The 22,676-nt window shown below is 39.0% G+C and overlaps 1 protein-coding gene across 1 annotated transcript; it reads right to left on the bottom strand.

Moving 5' to 3' along the window:
- Positions 1-438: 438 nt before the first annotated feature.
- LOC108576930 (interferon regulatory factor 2-binding protein 2) lies at positions 439-12,936 on the bottom strand. Its single transcript, XM_017940007.1, has 5 exons — positions 11,632-12,936; positions 2,438-2,589; positions 2,098-2,284; positions 1,757-2,004; positions 439-1,630 (listed from the first exon to the last, which is right to left on the bottom strand). Exons 1-5 carry the CDS (start codon positions 12,344-12,346, stop codon positions 1,490-1,492), a joined length of 1,443 nt encoding a protein of 480 aa, XP_017795496.1. The 5' UTR covers positions 12,347-12,936; the 3' UTR covers positions 439-1,489.
- Between the last annotated feature and the right edge of the window lie 9,740 nt (positions 12,937-22,676).

A 22,676-nucleotide genomic window follows, 5' to 3' on the forward strand; every position in this document is an offset into this window, starting at 1 on the left:
TCGCGCCGGTGCGCGCTTGAATATTTTATACAATGACGACAGTGTTTTATATGTCACTCCTCCTCGATTCGGTTCCTCCAATAACGATTCAAGAAAAAGAAAAAAAGAAAAAAAATAATTTAATAGATAACACGCAAAACAAGTTTCTTTTGTACATTTAAAAATGATTATTCCTTTAGTCCATAAGTTTTATTAATAATGTGGTATGTACACATATACACAATGTACAGAAAACCCGTACGTTGGGTCTAAATATGTCCGCCTTTACTTTCTTTCATCATACAACGAGTGTGTCGTAGTAGTAGTAGTAGTAATAGTAATAGTAGTAGTAGTAGTAAGTAGTAGTAAGTAGTAGTAAGTAGTAGTAAGTAGTAGTAAGTAGTAGTAAGTAGTAGTAAGTAGTAGTAAGTAGTAGTAAGTAGTAGTAAGTAGTAGTAAGTAGTAGTAAGTAGTAGTAAGTAGTAGTAGTAGTAGTAGTAGTAGAGTAGTAGTGGTAGTAGTAGAAAGAGTATACAAATAAAAGATTAGAAAAGAACAACTGTCGGGGATTTATCCGACGCGAGCTTTACAACTCCCAAGCGTGATACTTTCAACTTCGATTAATCCGCGATGATCACGTGATACAAACAACGTGAGTGAAAATAAAGTATAATACAACCGCTCTCAATTTTTACGTCATTGTGTTTGGTTAATTTCATATATGCAAGCACGCGGACGAGCGCGCGCGCGTGTGTGTGCATGTGTGGGGTATGTTATATGAAGCAAATCATGCGCGACACGCGCGCGTGTTTATGTATGTATGTACGTACGTTTTCTAAATGTGTATGCAACGTATTTCGGCATATGTTGTTGTTGTACTTCAAAAAATTGCGAAAACATTCGCGACTCAAGAAACAATAAAGAAAGGCGATCGTGCCCTAAGTACAAACCCAAAACTGGACACAAAAATCTCTCCGCGGTTTCATCTATGTCCTTCCCGCATATATATATTCGACAAACTCCATGTGTTTCTTTCTTTCTTTTTTTTTCTTTTTTTTTTCATTTGTTTCCTTGCACATTAACCGTTCTGCGATAATCCCATTTATATACACGTGTGCAGGACCGACGGCAACGTGCGCAAAAGTGCCAAAGACTTCCTTCTCAAGACCAGTCGACAAATCAATTCGATCGAACGAACGAACGATCGATCGATCGAAACACAATCGGTTGTCCCGGTGAACAAAAAGCCAGCGAAACACGTCGCTGAAACAAAATCGTCCACTTTCCCTGACAACAATAACAACTTCAACAACCTCGTGATTAATCCAATTTACACCGACAACGTCTTTGGCTCGAACCGAATAATGTTGACAATATCGTCGTTGCCAACATTTATTACCGTTACCAAAAGTATATTTTGGTGAACCTTCACGGTTCCACCATAATTAACCCTCTTCGTTCAAAGAGGGTGCAAAATTTGAGCCCCATGTTAAACAGCCGGAGAATCCCCTTAGGTTTCTCTCTCTTTCTTTACTTTAAGCCCAGAACCTGTGGTGTCGTCGCCCAAGATAGTGGCTATCTCCCCTTGCATAAACGCCCATGGCACTTGGCTGTTCGCCAGTGGACATTTCTCTCCACTTGGACAATAAACCTGAAACAATTGAAATTAACACGGAGGGGAATTAGGTTGTTACGTAAACTGAATGGCTATGATGATCATTCTTCGTTCTAGATTTCAGGATAGGATTGATTGTTTGGTCGAACAAAAAATAGTTACCTCCGAGCCAGCACCTTGCCTCTTTATGCTCTCTCGGCTGCAAGGGAAACAGAATTTGTGATGTGGCACGCTGGGACACTGAACGAAATGTGTGTCCTCGAGACGTTCTTGACAAAGGGTGCATTTCAGTATCGGCGCTGAGACTTGTTCTGCGGCTCCGGCAACTTGCGCGACCGCTCCTTCCGAGGATGTTGTCACTGTCGTCGACGAAACGTGCCTGGAACAACTGGATCTTCTACCGGAGGATCCTGCACACAGGATCATCGAGTGTATTATATTTTGCATTATTTATACAACGACGACTAATTGATTTCTATTGAAAATAAAAGTCAAATCGTTACCTGAACTGTTCGGGCTGTGTTGTGATCCTCTAGAAGCACTACGTTGCTGAGCATTCGTGGCCGTGGTCGGTGGGCTTCTGCTGGTTGGACTCGGATTGTTCGGTGGTTGTGGCACTGATTCTGGCGACGCAAGGTTGTCGGCGACGGACATGAGCGCGGCCATTGGTGACGGACCATTCGACGAACCCTGAACGGATGAAGATACTTTCAAAAAATTTACATATACCGGTGGTACGTAAACAACGACGAATAAAATAGTTCCAATTATCGTTAAATCATGGATGTGAATGTATTTCACACTTACACGTACGAATCGTTAACGTACGAACTTCTGAATTACCTGGTGATGATTCGTCTGTGAATTGTCGTTTGTGGTTTCTTGGGCCGGTGGCGGAGGCGGCGGAGGGCTCGTTCGTGGACGAAGAGGGGACCCTCCGCCATTCGCCGCCACATTTGCTGGTGCCAATGGGATAGACGGACCGACATACGCACCTAAAATTTCATATTCTTCATGGATGACTATTTTAAAACCTTTTAACGTTATCTATTCTCTACATTCAGAAGCTGACCGACTGCCGTTTGCCAATTGTCAGGAAACTACTCAACATTGTTGGAAATAATTATCAACTCAGTAATCATGGTATTACCAACCGAAGAAAAAATGAGAATATTTCATGTTTGAGAAAATCGATTTTGAAAAATCCTTGCACACGCACATGCAACTGCTATTATATCGTTATAATATTAATGTTTAAGGCACTGATAATAGTATGCTTTAAATAATATAACAAGTGTATGCACGTTTATTTTTTGCATTATATTTTTTTTCTAAGTTTTTAAAGTAGTTGGAGATAGTTTTTAATCTACTATAGATATTAATAGGAATAAAAATAAAGAACAACAAATTTCTCTTTCTTTTTCCATAAGGAATTACTCTCTGTCCAGTTGTGCCACAATTACTGAGACACTCTGTATATACAAGAGCTGCAAGCAGAGTACTAAAAGACAGAAATAGATATTCTTTCCCCTCTTTGTATCAGTAACTAAGTCAATGAATTATGCTAAATGAGTGTATACTTTTAACATCGACGCGTTGCATAAAAATTCCTGAAAATAAACAATAGAGATCGAACGTAGATTGATCTTCGTGAATTCGTACGAGATGAACGGTGCATAGGTGTGTTACGAACATTTCTTGGTTAGGTACAGGCAATAAAGAGTAATGTTTTATAATAGAATTTTCTGATGTTCTTCGATAGATTATGAATTTACAACACGATTGTGAACTACATTTCTATCTAAATTTCTGGTCACAATAACGTGTTAAAAATTTGACGTTAAAAAGAAATTGATATTCCATGGGAGATCGCAATCAAGCAACACACGACATGCCATCACTACCGTCAGCTGTGTACAAACTGCTTTTCGCCGCTTATTTGCTTTCATGAACGCACGATCGTTGCTCATACACGACGGAATATCGAGCGTTCTGGATGTATATATATATATATACCACAGGGCGATTGCGAGGCTATGCATTTTGATATTGTTTACGAACCGCTTCTATACCGTCTCGTGTCACTTTCATCGATAAAATTATTAACACGCGACACGCATCTTACCTGTCCGTTTATCTACTCTATAGTTTCATTTATATGGTACATACGATACATGTGCTCATATATTATAAACGGAAGAAAAATGGAACGCTATACGAATAACTAAGAGACCAAGAATCAAACACCGGATTTCCAGTTTGTTGGACTGGTGCTCCTTGAGCTATCTGGGCCATGAGCACTACAGAGTTTTTCTTTTCGTCTATATCTATTACCAATGAGCTACACCGCTGTCCTCTGTTGGCGCCCACGATAATTGCACGCGTGAACGAATATCTAATAAATAGCGCTCAATAGACCGATACCAGCTCGAAGCTTGATCAATAAAAAAGAATAAATCTATTTCCTTATTTTTTTTATTTCTTTATTCATCGATACTATACTATGGCCGACTTTCGACTTTTCGATATATGTATTTATTTGCTGAATAATTACGACAAATTTATAAATACTTGGAATTTTAATAAAATAATGTTGCATCTCGTTTATTATCATATCTATTGTACTTTAATGTATAATTTAGGATTGTAATACAATTTCTTTAATCTACTACTTTAAATTGTCAATTTTCTTATATGCAAGCAACATTCAGGTATTTCAAACATCTACTTAATAATTTATCGTGAAAAAATGTTTCGTTGCCTTGCTTGAGAGTATACACGTTTTTCCTTCCGACGATCGATTCTACATTGGGAAAGGTCAATAAACAAAACACGTGTACTTTCCTATATTTACTGAATTTAACAAAACTCCTATCACAGAAGAATTTATACATATATTAATTCAATTTAGAATTTCATTTGTTTTATTTCTTTAAATTTATTTTTTAATAACATTCGTAGCCAAATTTTATGTACATAACCACAAAATAGTATACAACTTATCAAAGGTAAAAAATGAATTCGTCTAAACAAAAGTAACCTTTCATGAACGAATTATTGTTTTGAAACCAAGATAATCTTACTACTTCACTCTGCCATTCTGTGTATCACACATAATGCATCGCTACACAACGAAATTTACTCGACATCGTGCTACTTTTCGCGGTTATCATGTCTCGTTATTTTCCTCCGCATACGGTGTTTACATGGAGAATTTCCGAAGGTAATACGGAGAAACGCATTCCACCGGGACACGAGCGACAGATATAAGCACGAATCGATATTAAGAAAGAAGTATCGTTTCGTCACGTTCTACGAAGAAGACCATGACACGCGATATCGTTGTACGTTATATTCCAGTGCAACGCAGCATCCACGCGTATATCTATCCCCGCCAACGACGAGCGAGCACACACGAGTCACCGAGGTCTCTCGGCATAGAGCGTGTGGTCGTCACTACCATCAAGAAGACGTGTGACTGGTACTTTTCCGTGACGACTTTGATAGTTTCGAGGACCGTTGGCGCACGCGTCTCTCCGTTCTCAGTCTATCTATTTCTTGAATCATGTACGAAGAAACGTAACATGGATCTCTGTCATGCCACAGGAAGCGTAGGAAAACAGTGGCGACAGAGCAGCAGTGGCGACAGCAACGCGGAGGGGTTCGACGGACGAACGAATCGAAGGAAAGAAAACGCATGCGCCGTTTTGTAACAGACATCGCATCACGCACGTAGGCGGCCGGCTTAGTCACATTCTCCGCTTTGTATATCGGTCTGCTAACCGGTTGACTATAGTGGCCTTGTTTCGAAAGTATGACCCTCCCTGCACATCGTTGACGCGGTGGCGCGCGCGTTTTACGACTCACGTCTCTCTACATAGTAGTCAGAAAGTTTATTCTTAGGTTGCGTTTCATGTTAACTTGCACATAACCTTGGTGAAAATCGTTAATGAAACAAGAAAACATCGAGTTTTATTAACATGTGAATAGCTAAATATCCTCAACGTTCATAAAACTAACCTATGCAACAATGTTACATACGTTTTACGTAGAAACTCGAAAAACAACTGATCAACGACGAGAACCAGGCGAAACGATGTTCTTCTATTTTATATGAATTTGCAATGTTAAAATTAACGCTTCCATAAAGTCCTATACGGTTATATTCACACTTCCAATGATATTTCGTATACGCTCCTCCTTCCTATCGAATTAGTCACGTCTTTTGCAACACTTTGTATGTAGCACGATGCGACACAAGCTGAGAAACGGAAGAGAGGGGCGGGGAAGGGAGATGCACATGAAAGCGATACTCACTCAGTGACGTAGAACGAAACCGATGTATATATATGTCTCTACCCGTATGCGATCGATCGAGCGTAGTCGAAATCTCACGAAGCATGGAAATCATTGCGAAACGCGGAGTCAAGCTTGCTGCTGCCCTCGTTACTAACGTTCACGACCCGGCCTCTCTCGTCTGCCCATCTCCCTTTCGTATACACGCGTGTATAGTCCGTGGAAGCGATATAGCGAGGTCGTAAATTAAAGCATTAAACGACGACACCGATTGATGTAACCGCACCCAGGACGACCCATACGTCATTTATGAATTGATATTTAAAATTTCTGTGTATGACCTTTCATGAAAGGTCTCCACGTCCCTTCCTGCTCAATTGTAAAAATTAACTAATATAAATTGAGTCTCTCCCTAGTGTGACGGTCGAAAAAAAAATGTTTTTTTGCATTTTCTTACAGTTTAGCATTTCAAAGTATTATAGATGAATTCTTAAATTTGGCAAAGATGTAAACCTGTTAGCTGACAGGTGCGCAGGTAGAAGAAACAAAAGTTTTGCCAGTACATCAGTTAAAAAATGACTCGCGACGAAAGATAAAGAAAATAAAATCGAAAATTTGCATTGTTACTGAATCTTATAGTTTGCGCCTTTATATTTTCGATAATCAGTGTTGTATATGTAAATCATTCAAGTTGGTGATTTATTTAGTAGTAGGAATGTTTAACGAATGTTTCTATTCAGTACTGAAAATATTTGAAACGATGGGAATAGTCAGTGACCCAAGACACCAAGAGGATAACGCTCGCTGGGGAGGAAGCAAAGATCGTTCGGAGAAAAGCAAATGAGGCTTTCAGTAAGAGTATTGCGAAGAAGAAGGCGAAATTTACGGCCCTGATATAGCTGATTAACTATAAGCATAATAAATTGCTTCTTTTGTAGTTCTAAACAATACTTGAAACTTTAATTGCATTTTTCTCAGAACAAAATTTTTCAAAATTAGTTGCCATGATATCTTAAAAATGGATGGACCGATTTATTTGAAACTTTGGCGAAATGTTCAGTAGATATGTTATTCTCGCTCGAACTATGATTTTTCGATATATGCAGAATTCGAAATTTGCGAGTTTAAAAAAACAGCCATTTTTAATTTTTTAATAGTTATCAATTATTCTAATCTGGGCTATAGCCACGCTCATACAGATTAAGAATCTTATTTGTTGTTTTGATTCAAACAATTACAAAGGTTGATTTTATGGGAACCATAAACAAGAAATTTTTTACAACCTTCGACAGAATCGCTATTACTCTTAAATAAATCAATATTTCAACGCGAAAAAAATACTGAATATTCACTAAATGTACTTCAATAAATCTACAAAGTTTCAGATTAATTCATCTCGTAGATTTCTATTAAAAAATAAGAAAAGATCAGCTTATTTTTCGCTTGTCACAATAGAAACACCCTTTAAGGCGTAGACAATTTTTTTTAAATTTCAAATTGATATCGAACAGTTCTAAACAAGGTTCGAGTTCCCTATTTACTTCACACTGCTGTTTCGGTGCTAAAATTGCGTATATTTTGGACGTTTGACCGATTTTACGATCTCGCTATATTAATTCCACCAACTATACTATACTTGCTTCGATGGCTCTGCTTTAAACTGACCGATCGATGGAGCGAGCGAAAAAACCGATATACCAATAATATTTTTAGCTAGCATAATCAATCGATTTTAATAAGTTAAAGCATGAAAAATAAAAAAAATAACAGAAATTCCAATTTCCAATTACACTGCCCTAAGTTACGATATGGAATTCTTTGTCTGAATTATTTCCCCAACGAATGATTTACTTTTCTCTTAAAATGCACAAAATGACGAAAAAAACAAAATATCCCGAAAGAGAAATAAATAATAAATAAATGTAAGTAATAATAACGGAGAAAATATTTCGATGCAGAAAGGACAAATTGATCATAAATAAAGCGAGGTTCAATTTTTATAATATACGAAATTAAAAAAAAAGAGTATAGAGAAAAAATACAGATTTTTGCTTTTAGAAATGCTCCCCCAAAGTCCAAGTTTATTTCCAGATTCTAATCTTTGCCAGCAGTAATCTATTTTTATCGAAACATGAGTACATAAACGTTCATTCTATCTTTCCAATGGAAACGCCACCCTATTGAAGGATAAAAAAAAAAGAAAGTTAAATAGGAAAAATAACAGACAACCGAGCTAAAAGCGTACACTGTCGGTGTGGCAGAATAAGTTTTAAGTTTTCTATAAAATTACTCGGTCTCCCCCCTTACGTCGCAATTCAAAGGTGTTTACAGTTATTGTCAACAATTATCCAGATCCCCTGCTTCGCTACATAGATTTTCTGTGAATGGTTTAAAGGCAATTCGCTTATTCCCCGTTTCCTAGTGTACCGTAATGCCGGTATTCGATTCAGGTATACGCTCGGCGGTCATTTTACGTGAAACAGTTTTTAACAACCGTTAGATCTTTCCAGGATGTTCCGTTCGACTTTTCGATCGATCACTTTCAAGCTTCGTAATAGCGATCAATCACCTTGTCGACGGTTCTTTCAACGTTCAAAATAGCTATTATTTCAAGCAAAACAAAGTGTAAAAATATATATATATGTATATACAGGGTGTCTTTTTTAACTGAACACGGTGCAATATATCTCAGACGGAACTGAAGTTATCGAAACAAAAATGTTCTTGCAAATGTGTCTGGTATGATGGAAGACATAATGTGGTATAAATAGTTCTTTTCGCGGATGAAGCAGTGGGCAGAGATTTCAAGGTCAAATTTATGTTCTTTTTTTAATGGAACGCTGTAATTTTCTATTCTTAATGCTGTAGCGTTTGTTGAAGAGGATTCAACAGGGTGCCACATTAAGTCATTTCGTTTTATGGGAACTTGTAAAATCGTGGAGAATTTGTCCTTAGCAGCAACGGTAAAGTTAGGGTTTGGCTAGACCAATGGTGTACGGCCAACACGTGTTGACTTGACTCCCCAATTCGTCACTATTTTACAATTTTTTATAAAACGAAATGATTTCGTGTGGCACGTCGTTGAATTTATCTCAATAAATGTTATTATATTATGAAAGAAAATACAACGTTACATTCAAAAAACTAAACTTAACCTTGAAATATCCTTCACTACTTTATCAACAAAAAAAGTATTTATACCACATTATGTCCCCCATCAAACCAAGCAACTTTTGTAAGAACATTTCTTCAATATTTTCAGTTATTTCTGAGATACTCCACAGTGTCTAATTTAAAAAAAGACACCCTGTATATTGCACACGTATAATATACACAAGGTGTCTTTCTATTCTTGTATTATATTTCCAACAAGTATATATAATTTTCTTTCGATAAAAAATTATATCACGAGAAACATCAAGGCTTGTTTCCCTTTCGTTCGAGTAAAAATAAATCGTTCAATTACGTTAAAATATTCGTTTGGTGTTAGAGAAGTGGTTGAAAATTTCCAGGAAATTATGACGAATCGACAAGATAAATGATCATCTCGCAGTAGTACTACAATGAGCTTCGCTCGATAACCGTAAACACACATGCGTTAAGGTCGAATTAGAAAGTGGCCAGTGTCGAAATAACGGTCGATGCCCAAGGTCACCATCCGGCTTTGTACGTAGGTAGGTATACGTACGGGCAGTAACGCGAGACGAACCACGAATCGAGCATCACGTCAATCCACCTCTCGTCACTAGGTTACGTACCACGAAAAAGGAGTACGGGAAAAGAGAGGGAAAGAAAGGTGCACGTTGCAGTTACACTGACTGTCACTTAAAATCGTACACCTAGCGGTTCGGCCGATTTTTTTTCCAGTAACACATGAAAATCGGACTAAATGATCGGAGCTCGTGTAGAGGCATGCAGTTTAATGCTCCTTTGTTCTACGTGTAACAAAAATATAACAAAACTTTTAGTGATATTCAATAAGTTAAAGTTAGCTGTCAGTAAAAATCGTACACTGTTGGTAACACTGTAAAACTGGTGAATCCCCAATTTTTTTATTGTTTAAAAAAAGCGATAAAGTACAATAGAGGAGCGTGAGTTATTTATTTATTATTATAACAACAAAAATTAAAAATAAGATTGTACCATTTTTACCGACAGCTAAGTTCCATAGGTAACGACAAATTTTATTTTATTTACTGAGTACTACTAAAAATTTTGTTATATTTTTGTTACACATCAAATAAAAAAGCATTGAACTCGATCTGAGTTTCAATCATTTAGTATGATTTTCATGTTTTACTGAAAAAAAATCGGCCGAACCGCTAGATGTACGATTTTAAGTGACAGTCATTATCTTCACGATGATGCTACGAAAAACTGAGAAAATACGCAGTCTAGATATTGAATCGATTTTCGAAAGTGTTTTACCAATGTGATATCAAAGTGACAGAGAAAAAAGTGTAATTCGCGTAAAAAACTTGTTATTTTCTATTAATGTATCGATGAAAGAGATAGATAACATAGTTTTCATAGTGATCAGATGTCAAAGTACACATGTTCGAACGTCGGGGCAAACGAACTGACAAAAATGTGTGAAAAAATAAACATCCGAAAACCTAGAGCTAATCCAAGACTGTGTTTCTAGCTATATTTTTTTTTTCTATCCTTTAACTTCATTGCAGTCCTAATGATAACGCATAGAATACTGCATGTGACATGTCACCGTACGATCGAAGTCACTCGATATTTTACAATCTCGCTGAATTTCTTGTACCGAGGATGCAGGTACCAACTTAGTAGGTTTATTCCATGAAATACAAACTATCTAGATGGTCTACAGAGAGAAAATCTTACATTGCCCATGTTGAATGTTTTTTTCCCCTAGGAGACCGCCTTTCTAGTTCCTTACGATGCAGCCGCAAAATTACACTTGCAAAATATTTGAAACGTCGATGAGATTTGTATTGAGCAACAACGGACTCATTCATTGTATCTAAATATATCGAGTGACGTCATTCGGTTGGACGTCATGGCACACAGAACGGCACGGCACGGCATGGCACAGCACAACTCGGGTGTATCATTTGGTCGTCCCATCACGTGCTCAACGTACGTCTCCTTTATACGCGTTTGGACGACTGCCGTTCGTCCAGAATGAAGGGAGAACACGCACTACGAGGCCGTAAGGCAACGCACGACCGATATAGTGGGAGGAAAGAGAGAAGGGAGTTCTAACTTCCTTTTACTGTGTACGCTGGGACGATTCCCCGAAATCTAAAAGTTGTCTTTTAATGCATGCACACGCGACTTGTTTCTCGTGCCAGATGGCCGCGTGCACGACCAAACATATTCCTATTTTTATTACCGACCGATAAGAACACACGAGAAAGGCCATCTGCTGTTTAGAAAAACGAGGGAAAAAACGCGTGATGTTGTTTTAACGTATACACAAAAGATATACATAGTAAAGCTGTTAAAGGTGACTCTATAATATCAATAACACTGATACTCCGTAGATTTGGAAAGGATATCCATTAGTCTTCCTCAAATACTGTAATTCATAGCACAATATTTTTACATAGGTATTTTTTAATTCAACATTAGCATCACTATGTGAGCTGATGTAAAACACAAAACTGACTAGAAATAATAATATTCAGTCGAAATCGAGAGTTGCTAGACAAAGATGGAAACGGATCCGTAACACTCGTGGCCACATCAGCCATCTGTATGTAACTCACCATTGGCCTTGAATGTAGTGGCGGTCTCGAAACTGGGTGCTCTGACAGGATGCTTCTCCTTGCTTCTATCCTGCACATAACTAACGGCAAGGCTTACAGCTGGCAAGGAATCGCCCCTAGTTAATGGTGGTCTGACCGGATGTTGTTCCTCCAGCGAAAGCCTCTTCTCTGCGTGCTCGTCCTCGTCGATGGTGGAAATACCCCGCTTGAGTTGTGCGATGCCTCTGTTGTGGCTAAGGTTCACGTGATGCGCCACCGCGGCTAAGTGGGCGTTCGGAATACTCCTCATGTTATTACTCCTCATGCCGTTTGCGATTTCATGAGTTTCTTCATGTTGACGAGAGATCTGTTGCCTAGATGTGCCAGAGTTGAATTCAGTGATGGAATTTCGATGATGAAGCTGTGAGTAACCGGCGATATTGTGATGCCTCGAGTGATTCTGACCGGTATTCTGTATCGGTAGAACGTCCAAATTAGCACCGCCGTTATGTTCGGTGTGACCAGTCGTTCTGTATGCTTTCGACGTCGAGGATCTGGCTTCATGAAAACCGTGTGCCTTCTTCATTTGCTTGGCTGATTCTAATACTGCGTCTATCCTGTCAGCACCCTCGTAATTCACGCAACCGCGGCACACGGGCTCCGAAAATTCGGTGATCATGGCCCAGGGCATCCTGGGTAGATCGCACAAGTAACACTGCGTTCTCTTTCCCATCATTTTGCTTGACTTCTTCGTCTGTGAATACTCCTCCGATTCACCACGTACTAGTCTACCGTATCACTCACATCCACTTTAACACTAGTCTGTTATATTCCTTCAAGACACACAAAGTCGTCGGTTTTACAGCATATTCGGAGTAAGAGACTATACTAGCCTCCGCATTAACAATAACACCACGCAATATCAACTTCACTTTCGGCAAATCACTCAATATACTCGCCTCCCACCGAATATAGTTCCACGTTTCCTTTCCACTTGATCTCGCGTAGCTGCATGGATCGACGCGACGAGAAACGAAGCTCCGAGATTCTGGATTCTATTGCGCCGGGATTTTAGCAAGAACACGTATTAACAACGCCCGAAACAAGCGACTCACTGCCACGAAGGCAGAACAGAGAAAAAGAAAAGCACGTTACTTGGACGCCAGATATTTTTACTACGCTTCTCACGATAAATCGCGAGAAGTAAATTTCTTTTTATCGCAACCCGACTAACGACTGAGCGCCATTAGTAACAACGTGTATACAGATCTACGATGGCGAAACGTATAAACCACAGAGAGAAACCGTATTGAAACGTAGGTTGAACACCAAATACGAAATAATGGTATGCGCGCGATACAACGTACGCTTGCTCGCCTGGTTGCCGTACGAGGAGACGAACGGAGACGAACGCTCGAGAATGCGGCGGTAAAGCAGAGCTACGGGCTTCGCTCTCTGCCCCCTCACCGGTCCCTTCCTTTCTCCTCGCCCCGTTACCTCCTCCGGCGTCCGGGTTCGACACAACGCAACGACGACGACGCAACGACGGCTACGACGCGCTCCGCCAATCGGGCGTTGTGGCGTCATGGTACATGACGTCATAGTCACGACGCTGCGCATGCGCACGGACGCTTGCCCTAGGGGGACACGTAGTCAGCGACCGGGACTTGAGCGCGAACAGACTGATCGAACGAGGGACAAAGAGAAAAACAGCCGAGAAAAAAGATGACGATAGCACGCGCGCGCACTCACGCTCCGTACCCACTCTTTGCAACGAGAGGTCCACTTTACACTCCAGAAAATGGTATTAACGAACTACTCTTCGACTTTACTGAATATGGATAGAATCTTTTTACTTACGATTTATTGCCGATCAAGTTGACCATTATTTCGTCGGTTGAATATCCGACACTGATCGTTCGCGACTAATTCTTTTTTTTCAATTTCCATTGAATTCACTATATGAATACACTGGCTGTGTGGTGTATGTGTACATACAAAAATCGAAAAGGGCTCCACCCATTCTAATCTACATGCAACTGTTACTTTTTGTTGGCTTAATTCACAGAATATGAGTTGGAAACGATACATACCGATTTACTATCCCTTACAACTGTCTTCACCGTATACAGTTTCAAACTGTTAGCTATATATTTTTAACGCAATTAGCATTACGTTTCAGCTAACGTTACGTAATAATTAGAATTTAAGTAACGTGCTTCTTATATTGCGAAAAAGTTTATAAATACTATTAGTGTAAATTTTTTTTATTTTTATCCCACCATTTTGCAAAATTTTCTCTACAAAATTATCCCGATAGTGCTTTCCCATTTAAATGATATACAAAGAATGTAATTATATTACAATTAAATGCAATTCTATAGCATGTTTTGCAAGAAGGACTCGTCCATTTGTTTCGCGGTAATCTTAACGTCGCCAGTTTACCAATTTTTATCGGCTTTATCGTAATCGTAATTCCCTGCTGATCCACATTTCTACTTCGCTAAAAAAAGCTTATAAATTGCAATCTTGAAACTGATGCACTTGAACAAAATTGCTTAGACTGAACGATATAAGCAATGGTTACATATTCCATAAAATAAAGCTTTAAAGAATAACATGTGAAATAGATAACTTGGTTGCTTTCTACACTGTTGTTACTATAGTACACTATACGAGTAAATTAAAGAATTTTAGATTATATATATACATTGTTGGTATTTATTGATCAAATTCGCGCTGTTCTGCCACATTTTCTTAATTTGCTGTTAACAGTAGTAGTGTGTGTGTTCCACAATACATACTTTTAAGACTCGGAAACGAAAGAGAGAAAATAATCTTCGCGTTAATTGGAAGTGATGATTATAAGGGGTGGGGGCAAAAACAGAGAAAAATACGATAAGATAGTAACAGTTTATCGGAAAACGTATTAAATTATGTGATTATTGTTCCGTTCGCGATAGTATCTTTTCGTCATCTGTAATTGCGTGCGCGATGTTAAACCTCGATTCGATATCTCGTTTTAAGCAAAGCCTGATAAAAATTCACGTAATCTTTCAAAATAACGTTGCACCCTTGCAGTAATATGAAAGATTCGCAATACACGCGTCTATAAATATCGTGCACATATTTGACGTGTTATATTTGTAAACAAACACTTCGATAGATTTAAATTATCGTGAAATGTCTCTCTGTCGCATTAACATACGATAAGGAAAAATGAAAAGAAAAAAAAAACCAGGAAAATAGAATATACTTCATGAAAATATTCAAGCAGATAGAACCCATATTATATCTTTCGATTTTTCGACCGGTACTTAAAAAGCGTAAGCTTGGAATATTGATAAATTTTGGTGTGTACGCTGTACACATCTACTGAGCGCAAACGTCCAGTATCTGCACGAATGACATCACTCTGACATCATAGTACGATATCACTTCGTAACGTGGATCTTAGGCTGGTTCCACACTAACGGTTTCCAAGCGGTTCTGTTGCGCAGTTGCCACTTTTCTTTTCACCCTACTAGCAATTTTGCACAAGCCATTTGACAACGAAATTGTGTAAATTAATCAATAGAGGGAAAATAGTATAAATTCCTTCGATTCTCTTCGAAGTAGCTCAAGAGTGAGACAAAGTTTCCAGACTAAAACAAATCAACTGTAGGAAAAATGTTAATGCGACGAAGGTTCGGAGTAAATCTCTCTACTCGCGAGATTTCTAAGGAGGTAACAGTGAAATTTATCCCGGATTTAATACTCTGACGTTAACTATCAATCAGCTATGGAAGACTATTTAAAACCGACGTAGCGGCTTATATTGGTTCCGCTATCGTAAATCTTAATCAGTCCTTATCTTCTGCAGACCGTAGAAACGACAAGGCCGAATGTTGAATACACATACGCTATTCTATCTAATCGTGTAAATGTAGTAAAAAGAAAAAAGAAAAAATACCATCGAGCGCAGAATTTAGCTGATCGGAAATTTTCGTGTGATCCATTTCACGATAACATGGGCCATATGCACGGGTTCTGAACATAACGTGGTTATGCTCGCAGTAGTACATGAAACGCATCGAATGTTACCTACATATATATATCGGTTTGGGCAGAAGCAGATAATTCCAGTCACTTACAGCCTCGATGGATACAATTTTATCCATTAACTCTTCCGCATACTGTGTCAGCAAAAAATTTACATAATTACTTATCGGAGTATGCTCCCATAACAGATTCGTCGTAGGGCACACTACATATTAATGTCACGCACACTTGGGAAAAAAAGGAGGCGTGTATCGTTAGTGACAAGTAGGTGCTATTCTAGTCTATCATATTTCATAGGGGCGACTGATAGGGCGACTTCATCTATTTAGTACGGCGTGCTGCAAAATTATTTCCGCTTCGTCGAGACACACGGTAGACATGTCTGGCCTGATGACGCCTCCTTTAATGTGCTTTAATTTCTAATTTCATTATACCGCTTAATAAGGATTAAGAAATGTCGTTGAACGTTGCGTAGCATGTGATATATTATGTTAGATCGATCAATGAACTTGCATTTTATGTAATACAACAAAGTAAGTCGAGGGGGGGGGGGGGGGGGGAAAAAATTAGCTCCGTCTAGTAAAAACACTTTTACTTATCATCACCGTTTTTCTAAATCTATTCGTTATCAATATTCTCGATAATGATCTATTCTGAGCGGAAGATTTTTTCCAGAGGAACATGGTCACGTGAATGGAGCGTTATGTTTACAATTTTACAAAAGACTCGGAGTATCATTCATGGATTAACGTCGATGATGCAAGAATCGATCAATGTAAACAAGAAATCCAACGTAGAGGATTGTAATTTTTTAACCGTTACCGTTTGGTGACTTAAGTTGACAAATATCCGGACACACCTGGTACGTGTTTTAGGATTATCGTTGCCGAATTATTACATAACGGAATTTCAAGATTTCTTAACGGAGTGTATTTTGTCACGTTGTCGGTAAAGTGAAAGAATATTTTCATCTTCTTCAATCGTCTTTTTCATTGCGCGGGAAAACGTTAAAGAGTATATCGTCAAGGCGTGTTGCAGCTTTACCTACAACGTTTCCCATTGGCAATTTCCTGTGAGAAATTTTTCAATTCGCAATCAAAGAATCAGTATGGAAAAGTTTTTCTCCAAATAACTGCATAAATCTAGTATAGTAAAGCACGCAAAAGGAATTTAAAATGAGTAATAACGTTTTTGAAAATATCTTACTAAAACCGTTTGTTACAAACGTCAACGAATCTTAATTTAGAAATCGCATACAACCTAAAAATATGATCGGCTCATGAATTACAAGATTATACATACATATTTCTCGAATCAGCGCTTTTATCAAAGCGAATACAAATGAGAAACACGGAGACTGCAGTTTCTACAATTTACTAAGTGCAAACGAAATGGATAGATGCGATTCCCGATTATTTCTATCGAGTAACAAAGAAAGCGTTGTACTTTTCCAAGCGTAAGCTTGGCTTTGCCGTCGAGTTGCTTTATGTGCTCGTTCGGGAGTCGTATGTCTTGTGACGTCATCCGAGGCTATGGCAACATCGCGAAAGATCGTTCGACGTTGTCGCGCCGTTTCATGTGCAGGAAATTCAAAACTCTGTCGCTTCTATATAGATTCAAGTTTGGACTGTCTCTCAAACGATCGGCGATAGAGGAGAAAGGACAGACAGACAGACAGAGAGAGAGAGAGAGGAAAAAAACAACAAAGCTTTCTTTTTGTTAACTTTGAAATGTTCACACTTTTTATTCGTATTTTCTATTTGTTCAACCGGTTCCAAAAATGTTAAGGATTAGAGTAAACTGGCCATTTTTTTTTGTAGTGAAAAGTACCTTTCTCGTTCAATTGTAAACAACAGCATGTTGCTCAGACGGGATAATACTATTCTGTCAAGTAACAATGTACGCTAGGTAGAGAAAATCAATCCGGCGCTTCTGTACTAACCTTTTGCCTGAACAGCATCGTACTCGCTACTACCCGCCTCAAAAACACTGTGTTCTTCAAGGGTCCGTTGCGATATTGACCCGAGGTTGCGTTAGGTTATTTCCGTGGGGGATCATGTACCTTTACAGGTGAATCTCTCTCTCTCTTTCCTAACACGCGCGCGCACGCACATGTTTTATGTACCATCGCATTTTGTGATACGATATTATTTCGTAAATTGACCTTCGACCGTGTCCTTGACCTCATAGAGATAGTTGAAACGGTTAAATGTCGTACTTGATATTGTATATGCTGTTTGTTCGCTCTCGCTACTTCAACTTTACAGTATTTTCATCATGAAATCGTCAGTTAAGAGAAAAGCTTATCCGATCAACACGATGTTTAAAATAAAATCGATATTCTTGCTTATACAACTTTTCAAACTCTATTCCTTAAACACAGTATCAAGTATAGTAGAAGAAGACAATTTTATGCTGATACATTTTTAATATTATTAGAATACGTTTCTTGAGCGATTTCCCTTTAAGGTTAGGTTTCGAAAAACAAATAATAATTTGTATTTTATCCAAATTTTCATAGAGCAATCATTATAAACTTAATTCATAGCAAATAAAAATTGTTTGTGGACATTAGATTCTTCTGACTGAGTGAACTTAATTTTTAAGCAAGAACGGACAAAATATAAAGAAAGAATTTAGCACGTTTTTCTATCAATGGGTCAAAGTAAAATGGAAACGACCTAGAGACTTTGCGTGACGAGGAATCGTCAAGGATATGAGCGATCCTTTACTCTCGTGCCGTATTTACCGTTCAAAATGGACCAAGGGAAGAGGATATACGCGCGATATACGACCTAATTCAGTACCCTACTGATAACGATGACGTCACGATGGCTTGTCTACTTGTTACTAGTCACGGACGGTACGTGACACGACAGCAAACTGTAGAGATGAGCATGATGATAATGGTGCTACTCTATATTACGTTATTCGTTACGTTGTTCCTTATGGTACAACAAGCGGCCGGTTTATTCTCCGACGAATGTTTTGTTAGCCGCGCGATATATTTCTCTCGTCCGAACGTGGTCTCGAACAATATCAAATACAGCTTGCCATTCCGTTTCGCGACCTGCAAACGCTCCTTGCTTCCGTTTACGCTTGTGTTAGTGAATTTGTCATTTCGAAAGGATATGCAGGCTTTAACTAACATCGATTTGAGTCGAGCACACACGAAACGCGAGAAAACTAAAAGTAACGCCAGTTCCTTCCAAATCAGTTGCCCAAGAGTTACAGCCACCGAGTGAACAGACCAGTCGTCATCTCTCTATCGTCCTTCCGTCAGTGGTAACTGACGAGATTGCGTGATGATGTCATGTGTTCAGCTGTGTTTACGCGTGTTTGTAAACAGACAAAGAGAACGAGAGAAATAGCTCAGAGTGACGAACGGAGAAGGAACAGGGAGGGGGAGGTAGTGTGAGTGTGAAATAGGAACGGCGATAGAAGGGAGTAGAGGAGGGTAAGCTGCGAGCACGAGGACACTTCGTAAAGGGATGAAGGGGAAAAAGAGATGGAAAAGGGGAGAAAGAAAGAAGGCGGGAGAGAGAGCGTGTCTCGCATCAGATACAGTGCCGATGATGCGACTGCGCAGCATCTCTTGGCCGTTTTTCGTATGATTTCGCCAGGGCTCCCTCTACACTGCGTCGCTTATCTCGTTTTCTCATACACGAGCGTGACGTCATGCTGTAAGTTGCATAGGAATAACCGGCCTAGGAATAGGGAGTACGGAGAGAGAGGGACGTGCATACGTTCGTGTGTGCGCGCGCAGCATAGGGCCGCGCGTCGATGGATTTGCTGTTAACTGCATGTAAGCGGACTGTATGTAGAATACACGCGCAGTGACATCGCCGTTGGTTCGTTGCTCGGCTGCTTCTCTTCCCTCCGTTCGTCTACTTCTAACCTCACGATGTAGTATAACCGGTTCCGTGTCGCGTGCAAACTCCTTCTCATCCTCCTACTTCTTTATTCTCTCTTTCCTTCTCGCAGTTTCTTTTCCATTCTCTCTTTTCGACGTGAACCAATTCCTCTTCCAAGCTGTTCCTTGGCCACCCCCACTTGTTCCATCTCGCTTTTCTTTCACATATCATTCTCGCTCCCTCGTGTTCGAAGCACGCTGCGCGAACGTCGGAACAGACCGAATTGTGGCGCCGTTTGCCTCTCTGCTGCCATTTGGAATGTCTGCATTCTACATGCTTTCCTCTCGTTTTCTTTCGTCACCAATGTACGGTTCACGTGTGTACAAATTTTTTAGCTCAAGACGCGATTCTTACGGTGAGCCAACAGGACAAGCCCTCTGTCTGTCACTCTCCCCTCTCCTCGTCCCCCCACTCTTTCTTGATTTACTAAAACGCGCAGCGCTCTACTATGCTATAGTTACAGCCTCAGTGTATATTATGTCAAATTCCGACTACACACAGTTCATGTTAATACTACACGTTCGCGGCCTAGTTTTCAGGATAGATTAGATATCAGGTTTGTCACGTATCTGTTATACATATTATAAATTATGAACACAGGTATAGAATTGACAGAAATATGAAAAATAAAGAGATAACTTACTGTCTAAATTGTAAACTACACAATCTTGGCTAAAAAATATTAGAAATTCTTCTATTACCTTATATGTCACATTATAGTTAACTTTTTGCTTATGCTAATAACTTTATCACTCACTGCATGTACACAAATGTTGTTTACATTTGGTTTCAGATTCGTCAAAGTCTTGTTTACGCTGTTGCTATATTGTTTTGTGTGTAAAGGTTAGGTTATGCGAATATTGAAAGGATGATCGACAAAATGTCTTTTACCATGTATTTTGTCGTGAGTTTTGTAACTCGGTCCGTTTTTTTTGAAGCTGGTAATAATTATCACAAAGGTGATGGTAGGGCAATGGCACAGAGATGATGGTCCAGACGCATATTGTTTTGGACGGTAATGGCGTAATGGCGTGACATTGGTGTACACGCACACCGGCAGTGAATCGGCTTAGACGGCGGGATGGAACGGAACGGAACGGAACGACACGAAGTGATGTGAAATGAAACACCTGGAACACGATGTCGCGTGACCTATGTGTAGTTGCGTATGTGGCGAGTATTATACGCGATCTGTTGACTAAATACTGCAGCACATGAATACACTCATGTATCGTTTTGCTTCTTCGTCAGCTTCTAATTCTTCTTGTAGTGGATACTGCTACATGTGGCTATTGCTTTATGCTACACGAGATAAGACGAGTTTATAGAGTACGACAAAGTCATAAATATCGTCACCACAGAAAGAAAGAAAGGTGAGCGACCAGTACTATCGTTTTTTCTTTTTTCATCAATGATCACCATATCGCGATTCGATCTTTGTCCATGGACACGTTGATAAACGTATATGTATACGAAGAGATGTGGATACGACGGAAATAACTATTCTTAATTCTCGCGGAATACACGCTGTGCATCTATGTGTATCCTCACGAAGGACAAATCTACATACATACTTATCAGTTGTGAACATTGGATGAATCATTCTGTATGCGTTTACGTCTACCTTTGCCAAGACTCGTGAGAAAGCGGTTCTATAACGATACGATTATATTTGAGGTGGAAAGCAATGAGTTAGCAGCTTGCTAAGTAGTAAAACGTTCATCAATTACTTTCTACTTGTATTTTTGATTAAATTGTACGTTATATATGTATAAAAATCAATTGCGTTGAATTTTCTTGATAAATGCTGTTATAACAAAACTGTATAGTGCATTTCATAAAAATTTAAAAGAGGTTATGTTATTTCCTATTCGGCGTCATTTGTAACCCTATTTTCAGTATTATCACCGAACACTTTCGACGTGTTTGAAAAAAAACTATAACATATCGACGAAGCCGCGTGCAATTTTCACGACAGTGGAATATGCACGCGTACAATGGCACAGCTGTGTAAAGGCGATTCACATGGAACTCGCTTATTTTCTTATTAGTAGCCCTACGAGGAAACGGCAGGGGTAAAATTTAAAGCGAATGGGGCTGATTATCCGTGGTTGGATCTTCATCAGATAGCGGTTAGAGAAGAGAAAAAAAAAGAAAAGGGAAAGGAAAGAAGAAACGTTTGCAACGTTTTCTTTGTTTCGGGAGACGACGCGCCGTTAAACCACTTGATGAAGAAACACCTGACAACAGGCGGATGGCCGGGTTAGGCTGAGCCGTGCTGCGTATGTACGTACATACTTGTAGCAGGTGAATCGAGTCAGGTGCCCCAGCAGATGGGTAACATTATTCCAGAAAGCATTATAAAAGCAGTTTACCTAATGAATATGGGTTACCAGCTAAAACTAACGCCCACCGTTCGAGGAATCCTCCGATTTACGAATCGCTTCCTTAATTGATTGATTTCTTTTAATGATGTTACGTTCTCGGTAAGATAAAAATGAAGTATCTTCTGAGTAATTTTATAGAAAATACTGCAAAAAGAAATTCAATATTTTTTACAATAATAAACAATTTTCACATAATAATTTGATGAATCGATAACAGTGTGTTATTTTTACTACTTATATCAGTTAGAAAGGCTAAATTACCTTCGGTACAACACAGTAATAAATTTTATTATGGTACAATTTCGTCTATAACGAAACACCACAGATGTCTCGAGTTTTGTTTCGTACGATGCAGTGACGCTGAGTTTTTAAATTTCAAAACACGATTAATCACGATCAACGTGATTATTTATTTTCTGTTTTCCAAAAATGATTTCTTCATCCTTTCGACAAGTAGTCGTATGCATATAAATTTTTAAAATTTGTTCCTACCTTTTTTTATCATCCTATGTATACTTTAACACGAGAATCACTTAAAACAATTCACAACCCTTCTCCTGAATATGATAAGAAAACTGTTAAAGGGGGTGGCCTAACGGACAATTTCTCTCCGTCGAGGAAGATGAGCAAGATTTAAACGCGTCCTTGGAGGAGTTCTCGTGAAACGGGCGAATGTAACAAGCGCATCTTTTTTTCATGGACACGTGGCGTGAACCGTACACAC

Source organism: Habropoda laboriosa, unplaced genomic scaffold (assembly GCF_001263275.1).
Source record: "Habropoda laboriosa isolate 0110345459 unplaced genomic scaffold, ASM126327v1 scaffold561, whole genome shotgun sequence".
NCBI lineage: Eukaryota > Metazoa > Arthropoda > Insecta > Hymenoptera > Apidae > Habropoda > Habropoda laboriosa.